The 21,001-nt window shown below is 46.1% G+C and overlaps 1 protein-coding gene and 1 long non-coding RNA gene across 5 annotated transcripts in view; one reads left to right on the top strand and one right to left on the bottom strand.

Annotated features, from left to right (window-relative positions):
• The window catches only part of XPO7 (exportin 7), a 61,161-nt gene that overhangs the window by 12,826 nt on the left and 27,334 nt on the right, over positions 1–21,001 (bottom strand). For all 4 annotated transcript variants that reach the window (XM_081333921.1, XM_081333924.1, XM_081333923.1 and 1 more), the window contains 12 exons: positions 19,710–19,783; positions 19,351–19,470; positions 14,910–15,056; positions 14,436–14,608; positions 13,989–14,182; positions 12,353–12,458; positions 11,258–11,393; positions 7,757–7,830; positions 7,393–7,473; positions 5,907–5,970; positions 3,426–3,534; positions 3,016–3,122 (listed from right to left, as the gene is read on the bottom strand). In XM_081333921.1, the coding sequence (XP_081190047.1) occupies positions 3,016–3,122; positions 3,426–3,534; positions 5,907–5,970; positions 7,393–7,473; positions 7,757–7,830; positions 11,258–11,393; positions 12,353–12,458; positions 13,989–14,182; positions 14,436–14,608; positions 14,910–15,056; positions 19,351–19,470; positions 19,710–19,783 (1,385 nt within the window). The remainder of the gene's footprint in view (positions 1–3,015; positions 3,123–3,425; positions 3,535–5,906; positions 5,971–7,392; positions 7,474–7,756; positions 7,831–11,257; positions 11,394–12,352; positions 12,459–13,988; positions 14,183–14,435; positions 14,609–14,909; positions 15,057–19,350; positions 19,471–19,709; positions 19,784–21,001) is intronic.
• LOC308671609 lies at positions 2–20,782 on the top strand. Its single transcript, XR_014027248.1, has 3 exons — positions 2–2,990; positions 7,280–7,463; positions 20,764–20,782. It is a non-coding gene; the product is annotated as an uncharacterized lncRNA (long non-coding RNA).

Here is a 21,001-nt window from a genome sequence, read left to right as displayed (position 1 = left end):
GGGGAAAGACACAGATTAAGAGGAAAGATGCATTGCTTCATGTCCTCCATATCACAATCACCCTCCAAGCCAACTGTATTTGCTGGTCCCATAAGGAAGACCCCTCCCCCATTTCAGAGAATGCTTCCGTCAGGGATCATGGAGGAGGCCTTCTGAACTGCCTGCACTGGGTGGAGGACCCTCCTTCCCGCTATCCAGGCTGCTCCTGCCCTGGGGTGTTTTAGGAAGACCATTGAAACTTAGCCCATTAGCAGGCCTTGAGCTTTGGGACATTTTAAAACTCTTTTTACTGGCTTTGGGATAGTTTTCTAATGTAATCAATGCACCTGGCGCTTACGTTTTATGCACAGATATAGACGGATCGTAGATAGATATACTGTTAAGTGTATGTAAACACACACATTTGTTGTTGTTTTAAAACTTGATTTAGAGGTCAGATATGCAAGTTTTCAGTCATCGGCAACTAGATACCATTAAACATTGGTAACTTCTCCTCAAAAAATGGCTGAACTCCGGCCCATCTTCGCACTCCACGTCCAACAGACTCCATGCAAGACAGATAAAAATGGCTCCTAAATGGGTCAATATAGAATTGCCCTTTAATAATGCAGATTTAAAAGTTCTGCTAGGGTCATTAATGAATGCCCTTTGCTGTCAGAATAAATGAACAGATAAGAGTTGGAAGGGAACTTTAAGGTCTTCTAGTCCAACCCCAGCTCAAGGTAGGAGTCCTTATACCACTCTGGATACATGGCTATCCAACCTCCAGTGAGGAAGCACCCACTTCTGGAGGCAAGCCATTCCGCTGATTAATTTTCTTAATTTTAGGTTGGAATAATAATCTCTTTAATAATCTTCCATTAGTTACTTCTTGTCCTTTGGAAAATAGTCAACCCACTCTTCTCTGTGACAGGCCCTTCCTCAAATATTGGAATGAAGCTTGCGTATCTGCCTAACTGTGGTGAAAACAAAGGCACCCAATTTAAAATTCCAAAGGGCTGCCCTTTGCTTTAGGATGCCTTTAGCTCTGTCCCACCCAGAGGAATTATAAACTGAGGTAAAAAACTGCAAATCATTAAGATTCTTGTATTAGCATTTTTCTCTATTGCAAGTGAAAGGAACCACTCGGCATAAGAACTATGAGAAAAATATTATATTTACCCAGTAATTAAAAAGCAATATCCAAGCACATTATCTCTTAAATCCTGCATGCTTTGTTGATCAGGCTCCCTGATATTCTCACCATAAAGCTTAATAGTAATTTCTAAAGTAAAATAATATATTCAATTATTCATAAGTAATTTAAATTGGAGAAATATATCCTCCATGAATTTTTGATACTTTGTTTACCCATTTATATTTCACTGTTAGTTCCTTTACTTGTCTTTTAGTTTTATGTTCTTTCTCTAAAATGTCTAATTAAAAAAGATTGTAAACTCCCTCAACAGTCCTCTCTCATCAATGGACCATGATTGGTGTCAGTAAGTAAAGCTTTGGAGCCAGATTATCAGCCTCAAAAGCACATAAAATCAGGGATATAAAGCCCCCTCCCCATTCTAACAAGAGCAATACTTTGAGGTAGAAAAAAATGAAATTCAGAGGAGGCAGACAAAACCAAACCCTGGCGGGGTTAGGACACAAATGCTTGCCCAGAGGGGCCAGGAGCTCAGCAGGCGCTTGGGCTCAGCGGTCCAGAGTCTGCAGCCCACTCCTCAGCCAAGCAGCAATGTCAGAAATGGGAAATGCTGGAAATATACCTTATGATCTAGGGTATCAAAGGGAATCATTAGGAGGGACATGATAGCTGTCTTCCAGTACTTGAGGGGCTGTCACCAAGTAGAGGGGATTGACTTATTCTCTAGGGTACCTGAGGGCAGGACAAGAATGGGTGGAAGTTTGGGAAAAGCAGTTATGGGTGGAAGCTTGCTAAAAATGAGATCCAATATAGACGAAAGAAATTTTCTGTCAGTGAGGGCAATTAATCAATAGAATAGCTTGTCTTGAGCAGCGGGTTGGACTAGAAGACCTCCAGGGTCCCTTCCAAGCCTATGATACTGTGTTTCAAATGGGAATCCAAATCAAGCCCCAGTTGCCCTTCCTGGGTGGACCAATGGCTTCTGTAATGGCACCCAGGAAAACTCCTTGTGTCAGAAGAGATGGACTTGAGGGCCCTTCTGACCCAATGGGTCAGCCCTCCAGGAGGAGACTCTGTTGAAATCTCCCCCAGAACGTAAAAGCCTCACGTGCCTCTTGGGAATGGAGGCCACGAAACTGCTTCTCACCTTCTGAATATTTGGCCTCTCTGGCTCCTGGCAGGAGCAATCCCAGAAAAGCCCCTCAAGGAAAAGGAAAGAGGGTAATGCAAGGGCCCCCCAAGAGGCTGAAGGAACCTGGAACTAGTGCCAGGCCAGTGCTTCGCACAGACTGAGAGCTGGTCATTATTTAAAGGCATTTGAGGACAGTGGAGAGTGAATACAGATAGTTTTCTTTGGACATTAAAAGAAAATTAAAATAAACCCAGAAATAGATAAATCAGGAAAATTAAGTATATTTCCACTACTGATCTGACATTATTGTTCTTGTAAATCACATCTGCTTTTTTAGGGATGGACGGTGTGGCCATATGTGGAATAGGGTTCAATATATGGGCTTCCTCCCAAATGATGTATAAAAACATACTTACTGGATGGAAAAGAACCAAAATCAAAATCCTGTAAGGAGAAAACCTGAAGGGCAGGTATCTGAGCCCAGGCTGGAGGAGGCAACATCCCTGTCCGCAAGCAGAGAATCCCAAGCCTTGGACTTTTGGAGGACCGCACGCCCACTGTCCAAACATGCCAAACAGGCAGCTCCAGACCAAGATGGGCAATCCAGACCACCCAAACATTTTGGACTTCCACCCTAATGGAAGAGGGGAACTGTACTCTCGAGAGTCTGAAAGGTTCAGATGGCCTTCCTCTAGCCCACAAAGGGTTCCACACACTCCAAAGGTGAAGCTTTCTGCCCCTTCCCTACCTTTGCCTCCTGCTCATTGAAGGTGTTGGTGCTGAACATTTGTGCCACAGTTTCAAAAGCAGCAGTGAGGGGTAACATGAATTGCTCATACTGATCTTCATCCTCTCCTGGAAGAGATATGAAAAACAATGATCTTTAACAGTCCTCTGCTTTGTAATCTGGGCTAAAAATCTAAGTAATTCTTAGATCTGTCTGGTAAACCTTGGGGACTTTGATCCTCCAGGGAATTCAGATCTATGCTTGCAGTGGGCAATACCTGAAGCAAGGTAACCAGATGAACTCTTTTCACACTGAATAACCAAGCTTTATAGAAAGTTGACAGATTAAACTGTTCCTGTCTAATTAGTTATAATTAGAATGACAAGAATTTAGCAGCATGCATTTGGTAGCATGGGAATGGGTTGCAGTACCGAGGTCCACCATGAGGAGGCGCCCAAGTGCCGTGTAGAAAGTAGTCCGACATCTCATATCACTCAGGTTGGATTGATTGTTAATACCCAAGAAGGAAAAGTGCTCACTCTGTTGAAGAATAAAAATCATATTAATGAGGTGAAATTCAATGGTGAAAAAAGTAAGTTTCTACATTTAGGAAAGAAAAACCAAATGCACAGGTACAGTGGAGGTGGTACCTCGCTCAACAGTAGTAACTGTGAGAGGGATTTCAGAGTCCTAGTGAACAATCACTTAAGTATGAGGCAGCAGTGCGCTGCACCTGCCAAAAAAAGCCAACACAGTGCTAAGCTGCATTAACAGAGGGATGGAATCAAGAGGACAATTAACCAGTGGAACAGCTTGCCTCCAGATGTTGTGGTTGCTTCATCACTCAAGGTTTTTAAGAAGAGACAGGACAGCCACTTGTCTGAAATGATATAGGGACTCCTGCTTGAGCATGGGGCTGGACTAGAAGACCTCCAAGGTCCCTTCCAGCTCTATTCGGATTCTGTTTCTAAGATCACGTGAAATGTTAATACCCCTTTACAATGCCTTGGTAAGACCACACTTGGAATACTGCATCCAGTGTTTGATCGCCACGATGTCAAAAAGATGTTGACTCTAGAAAGAGTGCAGAGAAGAGCAAGAAAGATGATCAGGGGACTGGGGGCTAAAACATATAAGGAATAGTTGCTGAAATTGGGTATGTCTAGTTTAATGACAAGAAGGACCAAGGGTGACATGTTAGCAGTCTTCCAGTATCTGAGGGGCTGCCCTAAAGAAGAGGGAGTCAAGCTATTCTCCAAAGCACTGGAAGGCAGGAAAAGAAGCAACGGATGGAAACTAATCAAGGAGAAAAGCAATCGAGAACTAAGAAGAAATTTCCTGACAGAACAATTAATCAATGGAACAATTTGTCTCCAGAAGTTGTGAATGTTCCAACCCTGGAAGTTTTTAAGAGAGTGGACAGCCATTTGTCTGAAATGGTATAGGGTTCCTGCCTAAGCAGGGGTAGGACTAGAAGACCTCCATGGTCCCTTCTAACTCTATTCTGTTCTGTAACAGAAACAAGATGAGTCCTTGGCATATGGGCACCGTGGAAAGTCAGGCCACAAGTGCCTGCCTTCCTTGCCCTTGTATTTGCCAAGGAACTAGCATAATTGCAAACCTGGGGCTTTCCCCCTCCTTCTGGTAGAATCCAATCCAGTGCCGGTCATTGAATCTGGCCTAAAACAACTAAGTACTTTTATATTTCACAATGGATGTAAAGTAACCAAGGAGAGAAGCAATCTAGAACTAAGGAGTTAGAACAATCAACTAACGGTTAGAGCAATCAAGCAATGGAATAGCTTGCCTTCCGAAGTTCTGAGTGCTCCATCACTGGAGGCTTTCAAAAAGAGACTGGACAGCCATTTGCCTGAAATGATATAGTCTCCTGCTCGAGCAGGGAGTTGGACTAGAAGACCTCCAAGGTCCCTTCCAACTCTTACTCTGCGTTCTATATTTCAAATATGCTTAAATCAACTTGCATTATTTATGGTACTTGACAAGCAGCGTTCCTTTGTCTGACATGCTATTTTAGGCAGCCAACTCCTAGAGCAGAGTTTTAAACTGAGTCTAATACAGGTAGTCCTTGCTTAATGACCAATCAAAATTACAATAGACTTCAAAAATGCTACTTACAACCTTCCCCAAAGTTATAATAGCCGCATTTCAACTTCCCCTCCCGCTCACATGATCCCATTTTGGGCATTTGGCAAATGGCTTGTATTTAAATCCGGTTGCAGTGCCTGAGATTACACGACTGTGATTTGCAACTGATTTGTGTTGTTCTAGTGCTGTTCTAGAATCAAGCTTGTGTTTATATAACACACTGAACTAGTCCACATAAATGCTCTGCTACACTTAGGCCAAATATGGACAATTTTGACCTCAGACTGGTGTGTGTGTGTGTGTGTGTGTGTGTGTGTGTGTGTGTGTGTACGCTAATGGGCAGCAGAGCACAGGAAGAGGGAGGCTTTCTGAAGAGTTAAGAGTTCAGATGCCCCTGAATAGTCAAAGCATGGAGAGATGTTCTGTGGGCAACCATGTTGGAAAGTTTTTATCAGCTAGAACATGAATAGTGCACAGCCAACTACAAGAGGAATGGGCAGACAAAGTGGTTAAAATGGCAAGAGACTAGCAGCATGTGTCCTTCCTGCCAAGGTCCATCAGGAGAGCTTTCAATCGATGGTGGTCAAAGTCAAATTGCTGCTAGGAGACACAACACTTTTTTTGCCCAAGAAGGGCAGGATTGACAGGACTAGGATAATTTGTATGGCAATGTCTGAATCTTAACCTGCTTCCCCATGGATCTGCAGCTTCAGTCCTTCTTTCCTCTACAACAAAAGACACCCCAGCTGACAGTATTTGGAAGGCAACGCCTCCAATAAGCTTTGCCAAAGGAGTTGATAACTAACCGTGTGATTGTTCAGCATGAATTGCACAGCGCTCAGTTTCACCAGTTTCCTAACGCTGCTGTAGGTAGAAATGAGGTTAAGGAAACAAGAAGAGATCAGCCTAATTAGAAAATTTCATAGGCATAACATGAAAGTAGTTCTCACACGAAATCCTGTATCCCCCTCCATGCCAGCTAAGAAATCTAGCATGCAACGGTCGGCACCGGATCTGTTGAATGGTGTTGCGGGGAGCCAAAGTCCAAAACGTCAGGAGGATCTCACCTGATTTCTCCCTTCCTCTAAGTATAGGTGTATTAAGAAGTTTAGGCATCCCTGGTAGAATTGCATCCACTCTTAATTCTGAATCTGTAAACACTTGGCACATAAACAATACATATACCTGCAAATTGGCAGATGGAGGACACTTTTAACTTTCTGTTTACTGAGGAATTCACTGAAACAGTTTGACCAGAGAGGGCTAAACTTGCATACGCAACAGGGCTTGTCTGCAGCTCTCTGCTTGGACAGGTGTCTCCATTTAGCAATGGCAATCAGGACCGGGAAATCCACTACTAAGCCATGCGCCCATCAAGCGTTGGGCCAAGTGACTGCGCTGGTTCACGATGGCAGTTGCAATAGTTCTAGCTGCTGTCATTAGGCGAATCCCACGTGGTTGCAGCATCCCAGGGGTCACGATCACCGTTGGTGGCCTCCTCCTGTTTTCCCCATTGACTTGGCTTGCCGAAGCCAGCAGTGAAGGCCGCAAGTGGCAATCAAGTGACTGTGAGATGCTGCAACCCTAGTCATTGCAAGCCAGTTTCTGGGGACACTGCCATGGTCGCAACTCTGAGAACCATCTCAAGTCCCCTCCTGCAGCACCATTGCTACCGTCCACCTTGTGAGATGGTCCAGCAGGAAGTAGCCAGGGTTGAAATAATTCTATTTTACTGTAAGGTTACATGAACAGATTCTTGCAGATCTGAAAGTCTATTTCTTCCCTGTCACTTTTACAGCCCAAGAAACTGGGAAGGGCTAAGCGGCCAGCTTTTCTCCGACTGCTCCCTTGCTGTGGTTTTTCCTGCTGTCTCCCAGGCCATTCCCACATGCTATTACAGTGCCTGGAAATGATTGCTGAATGAGTGGTTCCCCAATTATGGTCATGACTGCTGAGACCACTGGAGAGGACCATATAATAGTTTGGTAAACAAATGAGATAGTAGTAAAATAATGCTTAATTATCTGCTTCTCTATCTTCAACATACTGACATATTTGAACCACATTCCCCCATTCCACCCCAATTTAATCTTCATCTTATGAATACATAGTTAATGTATTAAACGTTATCATACAATTATTTACTCTTGCAATATATCTGCTGCTTATCCTGTTCTAGTCTTGAAAGGAATTCTGTGAGAAACAGGGCAGCAGACGCTGAGGAGCTTTCGAGGGAAGCCTCCCCACGATGCCTAGAGCACCCTTGTTGAGCCCACAGACAGAAAAGGATATCCAATGGAGAGGTCATTGAGAAGCTGCAACGTCTTGGAGGTGATTGGTTCGCACCGTCCCCAGTACTTCAGGTTAGTGATTCTGTAGGGAGGAAATGCACACCGTCCAGCGGCTGCTTCTTTCGCCTCAGGCCTTTCATCCTCCCAAAGTCCCAGTCAACAAGAAAGCTCAGAGATGCTGGGGTGGAATCACTCAACCGTTCACTCGTCTCTGCTGTCCCAAAGCTGCATGGTCCAATGTTTGGAGGAGGGGGGGCTGCCTCTAGGACCACTACCTGCAGTCAGACTGCCAGCCCACCATGAGCAGAACCTTTCGCACAGACCCAGGGTGCAGCCAATGCTGAGGTGACAGCCGAAGGACTTACATTTTTCCTATGAAGACGCTCAGGACCATGGTCTCGTCATTCAGTCCCAGGACTTCCGAGAGCCGGCGATACAGCTAGGAGTGGAAAACCGATTTCAGCTCAGGTGGCTCTTACGAATTCACTTTCCTTGAGCCCGGTTCCTCTAATAGATCAGCTGCCCTCCTCCCCAGCAAAAGCAGGTCTGGATGCCTCAGAATCAAGCAGCCCACTGGGGACTTGACTGAAGCCTCCCCTGCCTCCAGTTTGGATGGCCTGCAATTTGCCCTCTGGCAGCTTCTCCCCTTCTGGCGGGATATGCCAAGAGCTGCTCTGAACAGAGATCACCTCGGATACGGCAGTTGCCCAGGAAATGGGCTTAAGATATGAAATTGCTTTGTGCAAACTTTTTTTAATGGTCGGCCAGCAAATTCCGAAAGCCACCATCTCGAGAATCATATACTGGCCGAGGCTTTCATGCCTGGTATCTGTTGGGCTTCAGGATTTAGTGACCATGGTCCAGAGAACAGATTACCTGACACTTTGCCAGCAACTCTGGCTGACACCTTCACAGGAAACTGAGCAGGGGCTGACTGGGTTCCTGTCTTTATAGCTGAGTGTCCTGACTCCTGACTGGCCTTAGCTGAACTGGTTTCCAAAGAAGTTGATTCAGGAGGTGTTAGAGTCACCAACCTACAAAACACTCAAGTGCGATCCTGAATGCTGCAGAAACCTAACTACCTTATCAAGCCTTCACTGGTCCCATCCCCACGTGCCACATTGCCAAATGCCTTGCAACCCTCCCACAATCATATACAAATAGTCCTCAACTGTGATGCTGCCTGGAATTTCTGTCATGAAAGTTGTAAGTCAAATCATCCACATGACTGACTGATTTTATGATATTGGACAGTCGTTAAATGAACGCTGTGGCTCTAAAGTGAGTCAACCCACTTATTCCAGAACTGCAACCTGCCTGGAGTGCCCAGAAGTACAAGGTGTTCAGTGCTCAGAGACATGGCCAAGGTAAGGAAGGATGAAAGCCCACTACCACTGAACAAGACACGTAAGTTGAAAAGGGAAGACTGGGCCAGGAAATTTCTAAAGACAGATTTTTCAAAGGTTTTATGGACCGAGGAGAGTGACTCTTGATGGGCCAGATGGATGGGCCCATGGCTGGATCAGTAACGGGCACAGAGCTCCACTTCGACTCAGACGCCAGCAAGGTGTGGGGGGGTAGTGGTTGGGTTGGTATTATTAAAGATGCACTAGTTCAGGAGTGTCAAACTGCTGGCCCGCAGGCTGGATGTGTTGTTCGGAAGCCGCGCCCAGCCCATTGCCGGCAATGGCAAAACTGTCCCAATACGTTGCATGACGTCACATGATGTTGCAAGTTTGACATGTCTGCGCTAGTTGGACCTTTTCTGATTGAAGATGGACTCAAAATCAACTCCCAAACCTACTGCCAGTTTTTAGAAGACACTTTCTTCAAGCAGTGGTACAGGAAAAAGTCTGCATTTTTCAAGGAGACCATGATTTTTATGCAGGACAATGTTCCGTCGCATGCATCGAAGTATCCACTGCGTGGCTAGCCAGTGAAGGCCTTAAAGTTGAAAATATGACATGGGCCCGCTTCCTCACCTGACCTAAACCCTATTGATTACTTATGGGCCCTTCTTAAAGAGGAGATTACAGTGAAGGAAAACAGCACACCTCTCTGAACAGTGTCTGGGAGGCTGTGCTTGCTGCTGCACAAAATGTTGATCGTCAACAGATCAAGAAATTGACTCTGAATGGAAGGCTTATGACTGTTGTTAAAAAGAAGGATGGATGGATTGGTCACTAATTTTTTTTCCTGAAATGTCAGAAATGTTTATTTGTACATTTTTAGTTATTATTCTCACTTTAACCGATGCAAATAAACCAGTGAGATGGGCAAAGTTTTGTTTTTCATTTAGCTGCATGATAATTCTGCACACCAATAGTTGCCCAATAATTGTGCACACATAGATATTCTCCTAAGAAAGCCCAAACCTCATGTTTTCTTTCTTATTCAGGTTTGAGGTTTATTAGCATTTTGGATTGACTGAGAGCACTGCAGTTGTTCAATAAGAAAATTAATCCTCCAAAATACAACTTGCCTAATAATTGTGCCCACAGTGCAGATGAGAGGATAGAAGGGGAACTCATCAAACTTGCAGATGACTTAAATATGAACGAACAATGTGCTGCAGTTACCAAAAATGCCAATGCCATAGTGGGCTGCATCAACACAGTGATAGCATCAAGATCATGAAAAGGGATAATATTGCTTTATACTGCATTAGTGAGGCCACAATTGGAATACTGCATCCAGTTCTGATCACCACAATACAAAGATGTTGAGACAATAAAAAGAGAAGAGCAACAAAAATTATTAGGGGTTTGCAGGCTAAAGCATATGATGAACGCTTGAGGGAACGAGCTTTATCTAGCCTATCCTAGATTAGGGGGGACATGGTAACAAGTCTTCCAGTATTTGAGGGGCTAGGCAACAGGCAGGTCAGTTTATTCTCCTAGTACCTGAGGGCAGGACAAGAAGCAATGGATGGAAGCTTATTTAAGAGAAATCCAAACCAAAAGGAGAAATTTTCTGACAGTGAGAACAATTAATCAGTGGGACAGTTGAAGTTGTGGGTGCTCCATCACTGGAGATTTTCAAAAACAGACTGGACAACCATTCGTTTAGGATGGCATAAGGTCTCCTGAATTGAGCAGGATTGCACCAGAAGACTTCCGACATCCCTTCCTGACATGGTTCTATTTCTATGCATTAAGACATCTTAATCAAGCTCTATAAGCTGATGGGTGCTCCATGAGTGAGATTAGATGAGCATTACAAAGCAGGCAAATAATAATAAAGACAAACCACCCCAATAGGGAGGGCATTTATGTCCTACACTGAGAAGGTCATTGACCAAATAAGAAAATTATTAGAAAAACACAATGTTAAAGCAGAAACAACCAGGAACAGAAACTTGCCTGGACCCAACATAAAGTAAGAACCAATCAGAAACCAGAACTCCAAAAATGACCAATCAGAATGAACCCAACATGGTGTAAGAACCAATCAGGAACCAGAACTCCAAAAATGACTAATCAGAATGAACAAAGGACCAATCAGGAACCGACATCACCAAAATAACTAATCAGCATTGGGCACAAACCAAGAAGTAACCAAAGCCAAGACCTCACCAACTAGAAACCTAAAGGCCAATCGAGACGCCTGGCCCTCAAGACAGGAGCCCAGCCTGCCCCTGCTCCGTCCCCTGCAGCCTGTAGGGTATCCCACTTGGCTTCTGAAGTGGGCAGCCACGGTGGCTGGCAAAATGTTAGGAAACCTGTTCTGCAGACCACGGTCACTAAACCCTGAAGCCCCACACTGACCAAGAATAATCTGCAGATGAAGAGTTTTCATAAAGCTTATTGTGCAAACATTATGAAAAATTCTGTAATGAGAAGAGATCCACTACAAGTATTTTTTACCTTAGAGGATTTCTGCACCTGGTCTCCTATGTAAATTTTCCGGAACTGCTCAAAGAAGCTCAGCATGGCCAGCTCTAGCTTCTCATTGCCTGCCTGAGCAAGACGTGAATCGGTCAAGTTCATGAGCTGAAGAACCCTGGAAAGGCAGGAAGGGAAGGAATGAAGAACATGGCAGTGCTGAGGGCACAAGTCCAAATCGGTCCTCCACCCATTTATTCAAAAGGGCATTTTTTTATTTTAAAATGGCAGGCTGCCGACTTTTCATGTCTGGTTGAATTGGTAGCCCAATTTGCCAGTATGAGGAGGACAAGTCACACTGGTTCCTCTGAAACCACCTTTTGGCTTGGGAAGTCAGACGCCCCTCCAGAGACAAGGATTGTCACACAGCTAAGTGCCCAAAGTGGGCGCTTCTGGTACATTGAAAACCACTCTGCTAATTTTGCCCCATCCAGAATTTCATGCAGGTTTCTCAAGGAGACCTTAAAGACTCAGAAATATCTGGCTGATGGAAAACTTTTTGTTTTCATAACATTAACATTGACAAGATTACATTTTGGAGAATGTTAAAAACAATCAGCAGAAGGAAAGCTTAACTCAATTAATGGCTACCCTGCCCTATCTTTTCTTTTAGCAATGGATGAGGTGTCACTTTCTCTTGAAAATAACTGCTGTGCTTTGACCACAAACTTTGAATTTTCCCATTTCAAAGCCCAGCAACCCACCAATTTTCAATATTTAGTTCTGTGTTCTGTATCCAAAACTGCAAAGTTTGTTCTGCAGAGGTAGCAATGAAGTGCACATACACACCCAGCTGATTTATAAAACACGTATTCGGGTTGTGAGTGCTGACAAGGTGAACAGCCAGTGCAGCATATCTCAGGAATGCTCAATTATGACTATTTTTATTAATCGCTTATTGCAGTCAGCCAGATGTTCAGACTGGATTTGGCATTTTAATCCACGTGTTGAGTGTTTCCCAAAGACCCGGGACAGGCAGAGGTTGATAACAGAATAATAAACAAATGTTGGATTACTCGCTTTGATGGTGTTAAAGGGATTGTGGCAGGATTCTTATTATTAGTGCTAGGTTCTTACCGACAAACCAGTTCGCCATCCATGGCATCTTGCTCGTCTGTGCTGGCAAATGACACCCGCCCGCCAATCACGGCCCCAATGATATAGACCAGCCAGGTGAGGCGTCCTGAAGCCAGAAAAAGTAACAGAGCTAATCCATAAACCTGTCTTCTCCCCACACACCTTTCCTTTATTTAGACTGAGAAGGTTGCCCCTCTTACCCTGGGCAGCCAGCAGGCAAAACCATCCATGTCATACACACACTTCCCACATCAGCCCTCACATAAACACATCCAAATAACAAAAAAGGCAAGCAAGGGAAAACCCAGCAACAGAAATACACACAACTCATGAGCTCAAATACCTCAAGCCTGGGAGAAGATCTAGATCTCAAGGGGTTTAGGAAAGGCCAGCAGGGCCAACTCCTAATTTGAATGCTGTTCCAGAGGGCAGGCACTGGGGCACTGGGCCTCCCCTCCAATGACGTTCTGTAACAGACGGGAGCTGGAGCAGGCCTCTCCTGCCAGACTGAATGTGCCAGGTGCACATCTCTGCACAGAGTCAGATCCTCAAAGAATGCAGCCTGAAGCCACAAAGGGCTTGATGAGCGATAAAACTCAAACTGCACCAGGAATCGTACTGAGGGCTAGTGAAGTTTGCGAAGCAAAGATGCAACCAGGGCAAACCAAGTGTGATCACAATGCCTTGGGCCACCAAAGCCTCTGGAGGTTCTTCAAGGACAGCTCCACTAAAGCACACTGCAGTCATCCACTTCAGAAGCTCAGCTGGTGGAGAAGATGAAGATGAAGATGCAGTTGCAGCATCCCTGCAGTTGGTCATATGGGCAGCCAGAGCGTCAAGCACCTGAACTGTGATCCTGCGACTGCAGGGGGTGCTGCAGCAGCCATAACTTTGGGTGCAGGTGATAAGTCCCTTCCTTCAGCACTGTTGCAATTTCAAAGGGTCGCTGAATTGTGGCCTTAAGCTGAGGACTGCCTATGGTCTGAGACTGGAAAAAACTAGTCCACCTCTCTGAAATCTTGCAAAATTTTGAATGTTAGTCTTGTTTTTCCCCACTGCATTTCACATAAATCTATTAATTGTTCTTTGCCAATCCCTGCAGTTGTTTATCTGGGACCACTTGATTGGTGCCACTTGAAATAAGTTTTATTATGAACAATACATTTATTTTTTATTCTCGCCCAAAGTCTTAGCCAGGAAAATTTTAAGCTTTTCAGACTTGAAAAGCCGACTGGTGATGTAGTCAAAACTCTGGCTCTTTGTTAAACTGAAGGGAAGAAGATTCCGTGGCTTTCCTGGCCAGTGTGTGTGGTTGGGCAAAAGCACTCCGATGCTTAGAAGCAGAGTTTCAAAGGTATAACACTTCTGGGGTTTATGTGGCTCTCCTTTTCATTAGATAGGAACTAATGCTGACTCTCAACTGTTAATTAACTTCATCCTGCATTAAAACACTTCCAATCTGTCCTGCATTGTTTCCAAGAATCACAATCCCCAATCAGGTGCAGCTGTGCTGGAGAAACGCTGCAAGAGAAATCTCACTCGCAAAGGAGGCTGGTCTACCCGATTAAGCTCCGGCACCCCAAGGCTTCCCTTCTGAAACCAGCCAAGCCAAGACAGGAGCCTTCTGCTCGCTCACCTTCTTGCACGGCCACATCCACGGGGATGGCTGTGGCGCTTTGCAGCAGTTCCTGGTAGGACTGAGCGGACTGGTCAAACAGCTGCACTAGGAGGGCACAGGTCTTCTCATATTCGCAGCGCCCAATAGTGGACAGCTGGTCGAGCTGCTGCTGCACCAAACCTGTGTCATCCAGTGGATCTTCTAGGCCATCTCTGTGGGTAAACAAAGCAGCCAATTGGAGAGAGAAGGAGCCTCTGCCAGGTGCTCCCTTTGCAAAGGCAGACGGACCCTGGGAGCTCCGCTGAGGAGGCCTGTAGATTTACAGGGAAAACATGAAAGCAGCAAGGCCCGCTTCCCTCCCATTTGCAGCCGGTGTTACGGCAGCGTTCTTCTCTTGCGGCTGTATAGCTTTCAGACATTCCCAGACAAAGACTGTGAGGACCAGCCACTGCCAGAACATCTTACCTCAGTATGATGTGGACGGACTCCAGCCTGGAGGTGATGTATGCTTTGGTAACCTCTGGGGTGTACGTCTCCAGCATGTGTGGCTCGGTGGCTTTAACGTAGGGAACAGATGCTGCCAGACGCTGCCACAGGCTGAGGAGATAGTGCACGCTGTTCGGAGCAAACTCCCAGTGCTGCCGAAAGGAAGGAAGGTGGTGAATGCAATCAGCCTGCCTGTGAAACCTTCCTACTCAGAGGAAGAGGCCTGTTCCAGCCATTTGCAAGTAAAGCGACCAGTTCTAGCCCCAGAAAATGTGTATTCTAAAGGCTGGTGTCCAAAGGGAAGCCGTGCCTTTCCCTGCCCATCCAAGTTCAAAAGGCCTCCTATGGTGAAGAAGCAGGAGCCGGGAGGACTGAAGTGACAGCTGCCGCATTTGTGCTCCACCTCCCGCCCACAGACTCGCTCCAACAAAAGGAAACCCCACAGTGTCCCACCTGCAAGCTGGTGACAGTGAAGTTGGCAATGAGTCGGATGACCTCAGGATAGTTTTCCACTTTTACCAGCTCCCCGAGCTGATAATTGCTTTTCAGACGAGCTAAAAGCCGACAGAATTCATGATAGTTGTTTGGGTCTGACAAACTCTGAGAAAGAAAAAGAGAAGGAGGAGAATCATCAGTTCTGCACAAACCCCTCAATGAGAGTACTGGAGTGGTCACATGAAGCATTTGGACACCTTGAGATTGACTGAGATCATCCCATTACACCAAACACAAAGCCTCCAGCATTAGGCTAGCTTGGGACTGCTGGGTCCAGTTCTGGACCACAACACAAAAAAGATGCTGGAGCCCTAGAAAGAATGTAGAGAAGAGCAACAAAGATGATTATCGGTCTGGGGGCTAAAATGTAGGATGAAGGGTTGAGGGAAGTGGCCTATCAAAGAGAGGCTGCACCAGATGTCTAGTTAGCCCCGCTGTAGTAGAGACGTTTGCATCTTGGGAGCTCAAAACCCTGAAAGTGTTCACCCAAGTAGATGGCTCACTAGTACTTTCTCCCTACATTACTTGCCAGGGGGAAAAAACTTTCCAGGTGAGGCACTCTCCAGACTGCCTCAATATAACAGCGTCAGAGAGGATGTGAATTCCATCATCCCTTCCAATGAAGTAGCAGCCCCAGCTTTCACCAGAATGCAGGGAAAATTGGAACCTAAAGTAACTGACGATCTCACTTATGCTCTGAAAGTGGCCCTGGCAGGAGACGACTGGTTCACACACCACAAAAATGATGTCACTGTACATGATGGCCGTGCCTGAATCAGGACCAAACTCTATGTACCCACAAGCCTGAGGACTCTGTAGTCTTGCAGTGGAGCCACAATTCTAAGACTGCTAGACACTTTGGTTTTGTCAAGAAAGACCAAGACCTTGTGAGGCACCAATTCTGGTGGCTGAGCACGAAAGAGGACATTGAAAGCTATGTTGCCAGTTGCCCTGTAGGCGCATCAGTGAAAAGACACCCTGGAAAACCATCAGGGCTACCGCAACCTGTGGCCAGCCCTACAGCTCCTTGGAAGGAGATATCCATGGACTTTATTGTTGAACTGCCAGAAAGCTCTGGAAATACTGTAATACAGGTTATCACCTAACTATTTTCTAAACAGGTGCACTTTGTGGCTTGTCCCAAAATCCCTTCTGCATGAACTCTTGCAAACTCTCTGTGCAACATGTTTATAATCTCCGTGGGCCTCTGAGAGGATTGTCTCTGATGGACTGATGCAATTGACGTCTTAATTTTGGGAAGAATTTATAAAGCTCTTAAGGACTTCCCCGGGACTCAGTTCCTCTCATCACCCTCAGACTAACAGAGCCTGTGAATACGTGAACAACATCTTAGTGCAGTATCTCCAATGTTACATTAATTACCAATAGGACAATTGGTCAGTCCAGGGGTGTCAAACTGCCGGCCCGTGAGCCGGATGCAAAGCTGCGCCCACCCCATTGCTGGCAATGGCAAAAGTTCTCCCGAGACGTTGCACGACATCACGTGACGTCACGAGTTTGACATGTCTGGGTCAGACCTTCTTCACAGTAGCACCAGGTTTGCACCATTTCTGTGGCCACTGGCTGGGACTTTGTCTCTATGCCTGAACTCCCCCAACATTCAACCCAAACCACATCACTAACTGAGTGGGTGAAGTCATTGCAAACTACATGGCCAGTTGCTTGCAAAGCACTAGAGCAGGGCTTTTCTACCTTTTCACCCATTGTACCACTTTTAGGATAAGGCAATGTCCGAGTACCACCAGTCACCCAGCAAGGTGTCAAAAGCATGACAAAAAAAAAGGAAAAAAATGATAAAGTACAAGTCCTCGACTTACAACAATTCGCTTAGTGACTGTTCAAAGTTACGATGGCACTGAAAAAAGTGACTTATGACTATTTTTCACACTTATGACCGCTGCAGCATCCCCAGGGTCATGTGATTTACATTTCGATACTTGGCAACCGATTCATATTTATAATGTCACATTGTTCCAGGGTCATGTGATTGCCTTTTGCAACCTTCTGACAAGCAAAGTTAGTGGGGAAACCAGATTCACTTAACAACCGTTACTAATTTAATTTCTCTCTCTTCCCCTCTCTTTCTCTCTCTCCCTCCCTCTCTCTCCCTCTTTCTCTTTCTCCCTCTCTATTTCTCTTTCCCTCCCTTTCTCCTCTCCCTCTTTCCCTTTCTCCCTTTCCCTCTATTTCCCTCCCTCTTTCTCTCCCTCTCTCCCATTTCTTTTTCTCTCCCTCCCTATTTCTTTCTCCTTCTCTCTCCCCCTTTCTCTCTCTATTTCTCTCTCCCTCCCTCTCTCCCATTGTCCCTTCCTTCTTTCCTTCCTTTCTTCCTTCCCTCCCTTTGTCCTTTCCTCCTTCCCTCCCTTCCTCCCACTTCTTTCCTTCCAAATCCATTTTTACCAAGAAACCTGATGCCCACTTAACTCTCCCGGGGCTGGCGGGCCGAACGGGGACCGGCCTCCCCCTCTCCGTGCTAGAGCGGCACTCGCCCCTGCGGCCAGCTTTCTCTTGCAGAAAGCAAGTTGAAAACGAGGAAGATTGCAGGAGCAAGAGATCGGCGTTTCTGAGGAAACACCAATTCGTGGTTCTGGCAATCTCGCTCACTTGCTTTCTGCAAGCAAGCGGGATGCGCAGGAGGCGAGATCGGCGTTTCTGAGCAAACGCCGATTCGCGGTTCTGGCAATCTCGCTTGTCCCGGAGCCTCCGCTGTCGGAAGCCTGCAACGGTGGCATAACGGGGCTTGCAAAAAGTGGGATGGGCGGCAGTAGCTACTCACAGCGCTGGCCAAAAGCAAGCAGGGCAAGGCCACTATCAAGCCCCGGGCTTGACAATCAACTCGGTGGGTGTGGGGGGAGGAATCCGCGCAGCAAACCAGCTGATCGGCAGAGCAATGAGCGGCTGGCTCTGATGTGTCTTCCCTGCACTGCGCTCTGTCAGCAGCTCAAATCTGGAGTTTCAGCCTCCCAGCTGATCGGCAGAGCAATGAGCGGCTGGCAGGCCAGGTAGCTGGGTTGCTTCACGGATTCCCCCCCCCAAACCCAGTTGATTGTTGAGCCCAGGGCTCGACAGCCGCTCCTGCTCAAAAGGCAGGGTTCAGCGGTCAGCGAGGCGCTCGTAAGGGGCTCTCCCGGGGATGGCGGGCTGAACGGGGACTGGCCTTGCAGCACCCGTGGAGGTGGCCAAGGGCAAGCAGGGCAAGGCTGCTCCTGCTCGAAAGGCAGGGTTCGGTGGCTGGTGAGGCGCTCGCGTGGGGCTCTCCCAGGGCTGGCAGGCGATGGGATAGGAGCGGACCGATCGCCTTACCGGTACCTGGGACTCCGACGCGCCTTCCCGGCCATGTGTGCCCCGAAGAAATGTCGATCAGAAGTCAATCCGGTTGCTGTACAACAAGTCCCTGGGGAGGGCGGGGTCTCGCTCTGCGCCTGCGTGCGCCCTCTGTAGGGTTCCTGCAGGCCGCTGCCAAGCAGCATGCTTTCCAGCAGCAAGTGAGCTGGAAAGGAGCGGAGCGTGGGGGTGGGGAGGAGGCAGGCGACGCCGCGTACCACCAGCCAGGTGCTCGCGTACCACTAGTGGTACGCGTACCACCGGTTGAAAAGCCATGCACTAGAGGACAGAAACATCTTTGTAATACAGGACATGTTAGCAAGATTGTTACTTAGACCACCCTTTAGTTATTTTTTATGTGGACTTTTTGTGCTTTAAACAGAAATGGATTATAACTTGCTATAAGATCTGCTAGAGATCTTTAAAAAGATAAGGTTTTCCCCTGTCCAGTCGTGTCCAACTCTAGGGGGCGGTACTCATCTCCGTTTCTGACCCAAGGGAGTCAGTGTTGTCTGCAGATGCTTCCATGGTCATAAAGCCAGCATAACTATACAGCAAGGCACACAGAACACTGTCACCTTCCCACTGAAGTGGTACCTATTTATCTAATCACATTTGCATGCTTTCAAACTGCTAGGTGGGCAGGAGCTGAGGCAAGAACAGGAGCTCAGGCAATCATGCAATGCTTGGGTCTTGAACTGACAATTCTCCTGTCAACAAGAATTCTCCAGTCAACAAGCATCTTAGCCACTAGGCCACCACGCTCCTGGATAGATCTAAAGATTTAAAATAAATAAATGAAGTGAACAAAGGACAAGCTGGAGGATATTCTGCTATAGTTCTTCAAAAATAATATTTTCTTTTTCTGAGCTTTCCTCAAAGGGAACCTTCACTTTCTCCATTTCGCACATGATTGCAAATGGCAACTGCACACGCACCAGCCTCAGCTGGAAGCAGACACCCAGGATGAGTTTCTGGACATCTATTTGAAGCTTCGAAGGATAATTTATGAAAATGTTCATATAAATTTGTTCATGTTCACATTCTGACTTACTTGGGGATTTTCCAGTATGCGCTTGACACCATCAACAAGGTGTGACAGGAACTTGGCTCTTTCTGCATTATTAAATAGGGACCGCCGGACTGAAGCAATTTGCACTAGACATGACAAGACCTAAGCCAGGGGAGCAAAATAAAAACATGAATTGTTTGAATGAGTTAGCGCCTAAGCAAAAACTGTGTGCAAAGGCACCTGAACACTGTAAAAACACAGTGGGAGGTGGGTCAGGCAGAAAGAGCAAAGTATTTTTTCTTGACTTTGAATGTAGCTAGGCCCAGATGTGTAGTACTACTGGGGTCCCACCCACCCTCTGATCATTTTCCAGGGGAAATCTATGAGACAGAGATACTTACCAGGGGTGAAAAAGTGGGAGGTATGGAATGGTACAGATCAAAAAACAACTGCAGGGTTGAGGAATCTAGAAAGGCTGAAAGAGAGACAAGTATAATTTCAGGCCAGACCTGAAACAGCACATTGCATTCATCCTTCAGGCCAACACTAATGCACAGCAGTCCTAGGGCAACAATCAGCTGCCCTACTGAGGATTCTCTAGCCAAGAAAATGAAGGTCCTCCTCTTTGCTCTCTCCACTTAAAGGAGCATGAGCCATTCTTCCTCATAGAATATCAGAGTTCAAAGGGACCTTGGAGGTCTTCTAGTCCAACCCACAGCTCAAGCAGGAGATCCTACACCATTTCAGACAAATGGCTGTCCATTCTCTTCTTAAAAGCCTTTACTGATGGAGCACCCACAACTTCTGAAGGCAAGCCATTCAACTGGTTAATTTTTCTCACTGTTAGGAAGTTTTTCCTTAATTCCAGGTTGCTTCCCTCCTTGATTAGTTTCCATCCATTGTTTCTTGTCTCGACTCCAGTGCTTTGGAAAATAGGTTGAGCCCCTCTTCTTCGTAGCAGCTCTTCAAATATTGGAACGCTGCTATCACGTCACCCCTGGTCCTTCTTTTCAATAGATTAGCTATACTCAATTCCTGTTAACCATTCATGTTTTAACTTCCATCTTTGTTGCTCTTCTCTGCACTTTTCCCAAAGTCTCAACAGCTTTTTTTTATAATGTGGTGACCAAACATGGATGCAGCATTCCAGGTGTGGCCTTACTAAGGCTGAGTCAACCTTGAGGCTGGTGAGATTTGAACTGCCAAACTGCTGGCAATCGGCAGAATTAGCCTACAATACTGAATTCTAACCACTGCGCCACCAGGGCTCTTTTACTATAGATAGTAATTCGCAGTAGTATAAAAATGATTCCTTGCAGTTACTGCAAGAGTATGGCAAGTGTGCACTTTTATTTTAATGGAAATGTAAGGAAAAGAAAAAGAGGGAATTTTTTTGTAGTTTTTATTGAAAAGCTAGAGTTCAGTTGTGCTGTGGTTCATCTTCTCTCTCTTCAGCAGTACAAAGGAGAGGGCTGCTTAAGAAAAAGAAGGGCCTCTTTCTCCCCAAGGAGGAATGCTAAACACGAACCTGAGATTTGCAGAAAAGAGGATTGCACCTTTTGCAGGAAGGAGATTTTACAGAAAGAAGATTCTGCAAAGATTTGCGGTAAGAGGAATTACACCTCCTTTTGCAGGAAATCTCAGGCTTTGCTCTTAGCCCTATTTCCTGCCTTGGAAGATCATGCCTATCCTG

The sequence above is a fragment of the Vipera berus genome, assembly GCF_964194415.1.
Source record: "Vipera berus genome assembly, chromosome: 8".
Lineage (NCBI taxonomy): Eukaryota > Metazoa > Chordata > Lepidosauria > Squamata > Viperidae > Vipera > Vipera berus.
The sequence above is the reverse complement of the archived record's forward strand: the minus strand, read 5'-3'. Positions and strand labels throughout refer to the sequence as shown.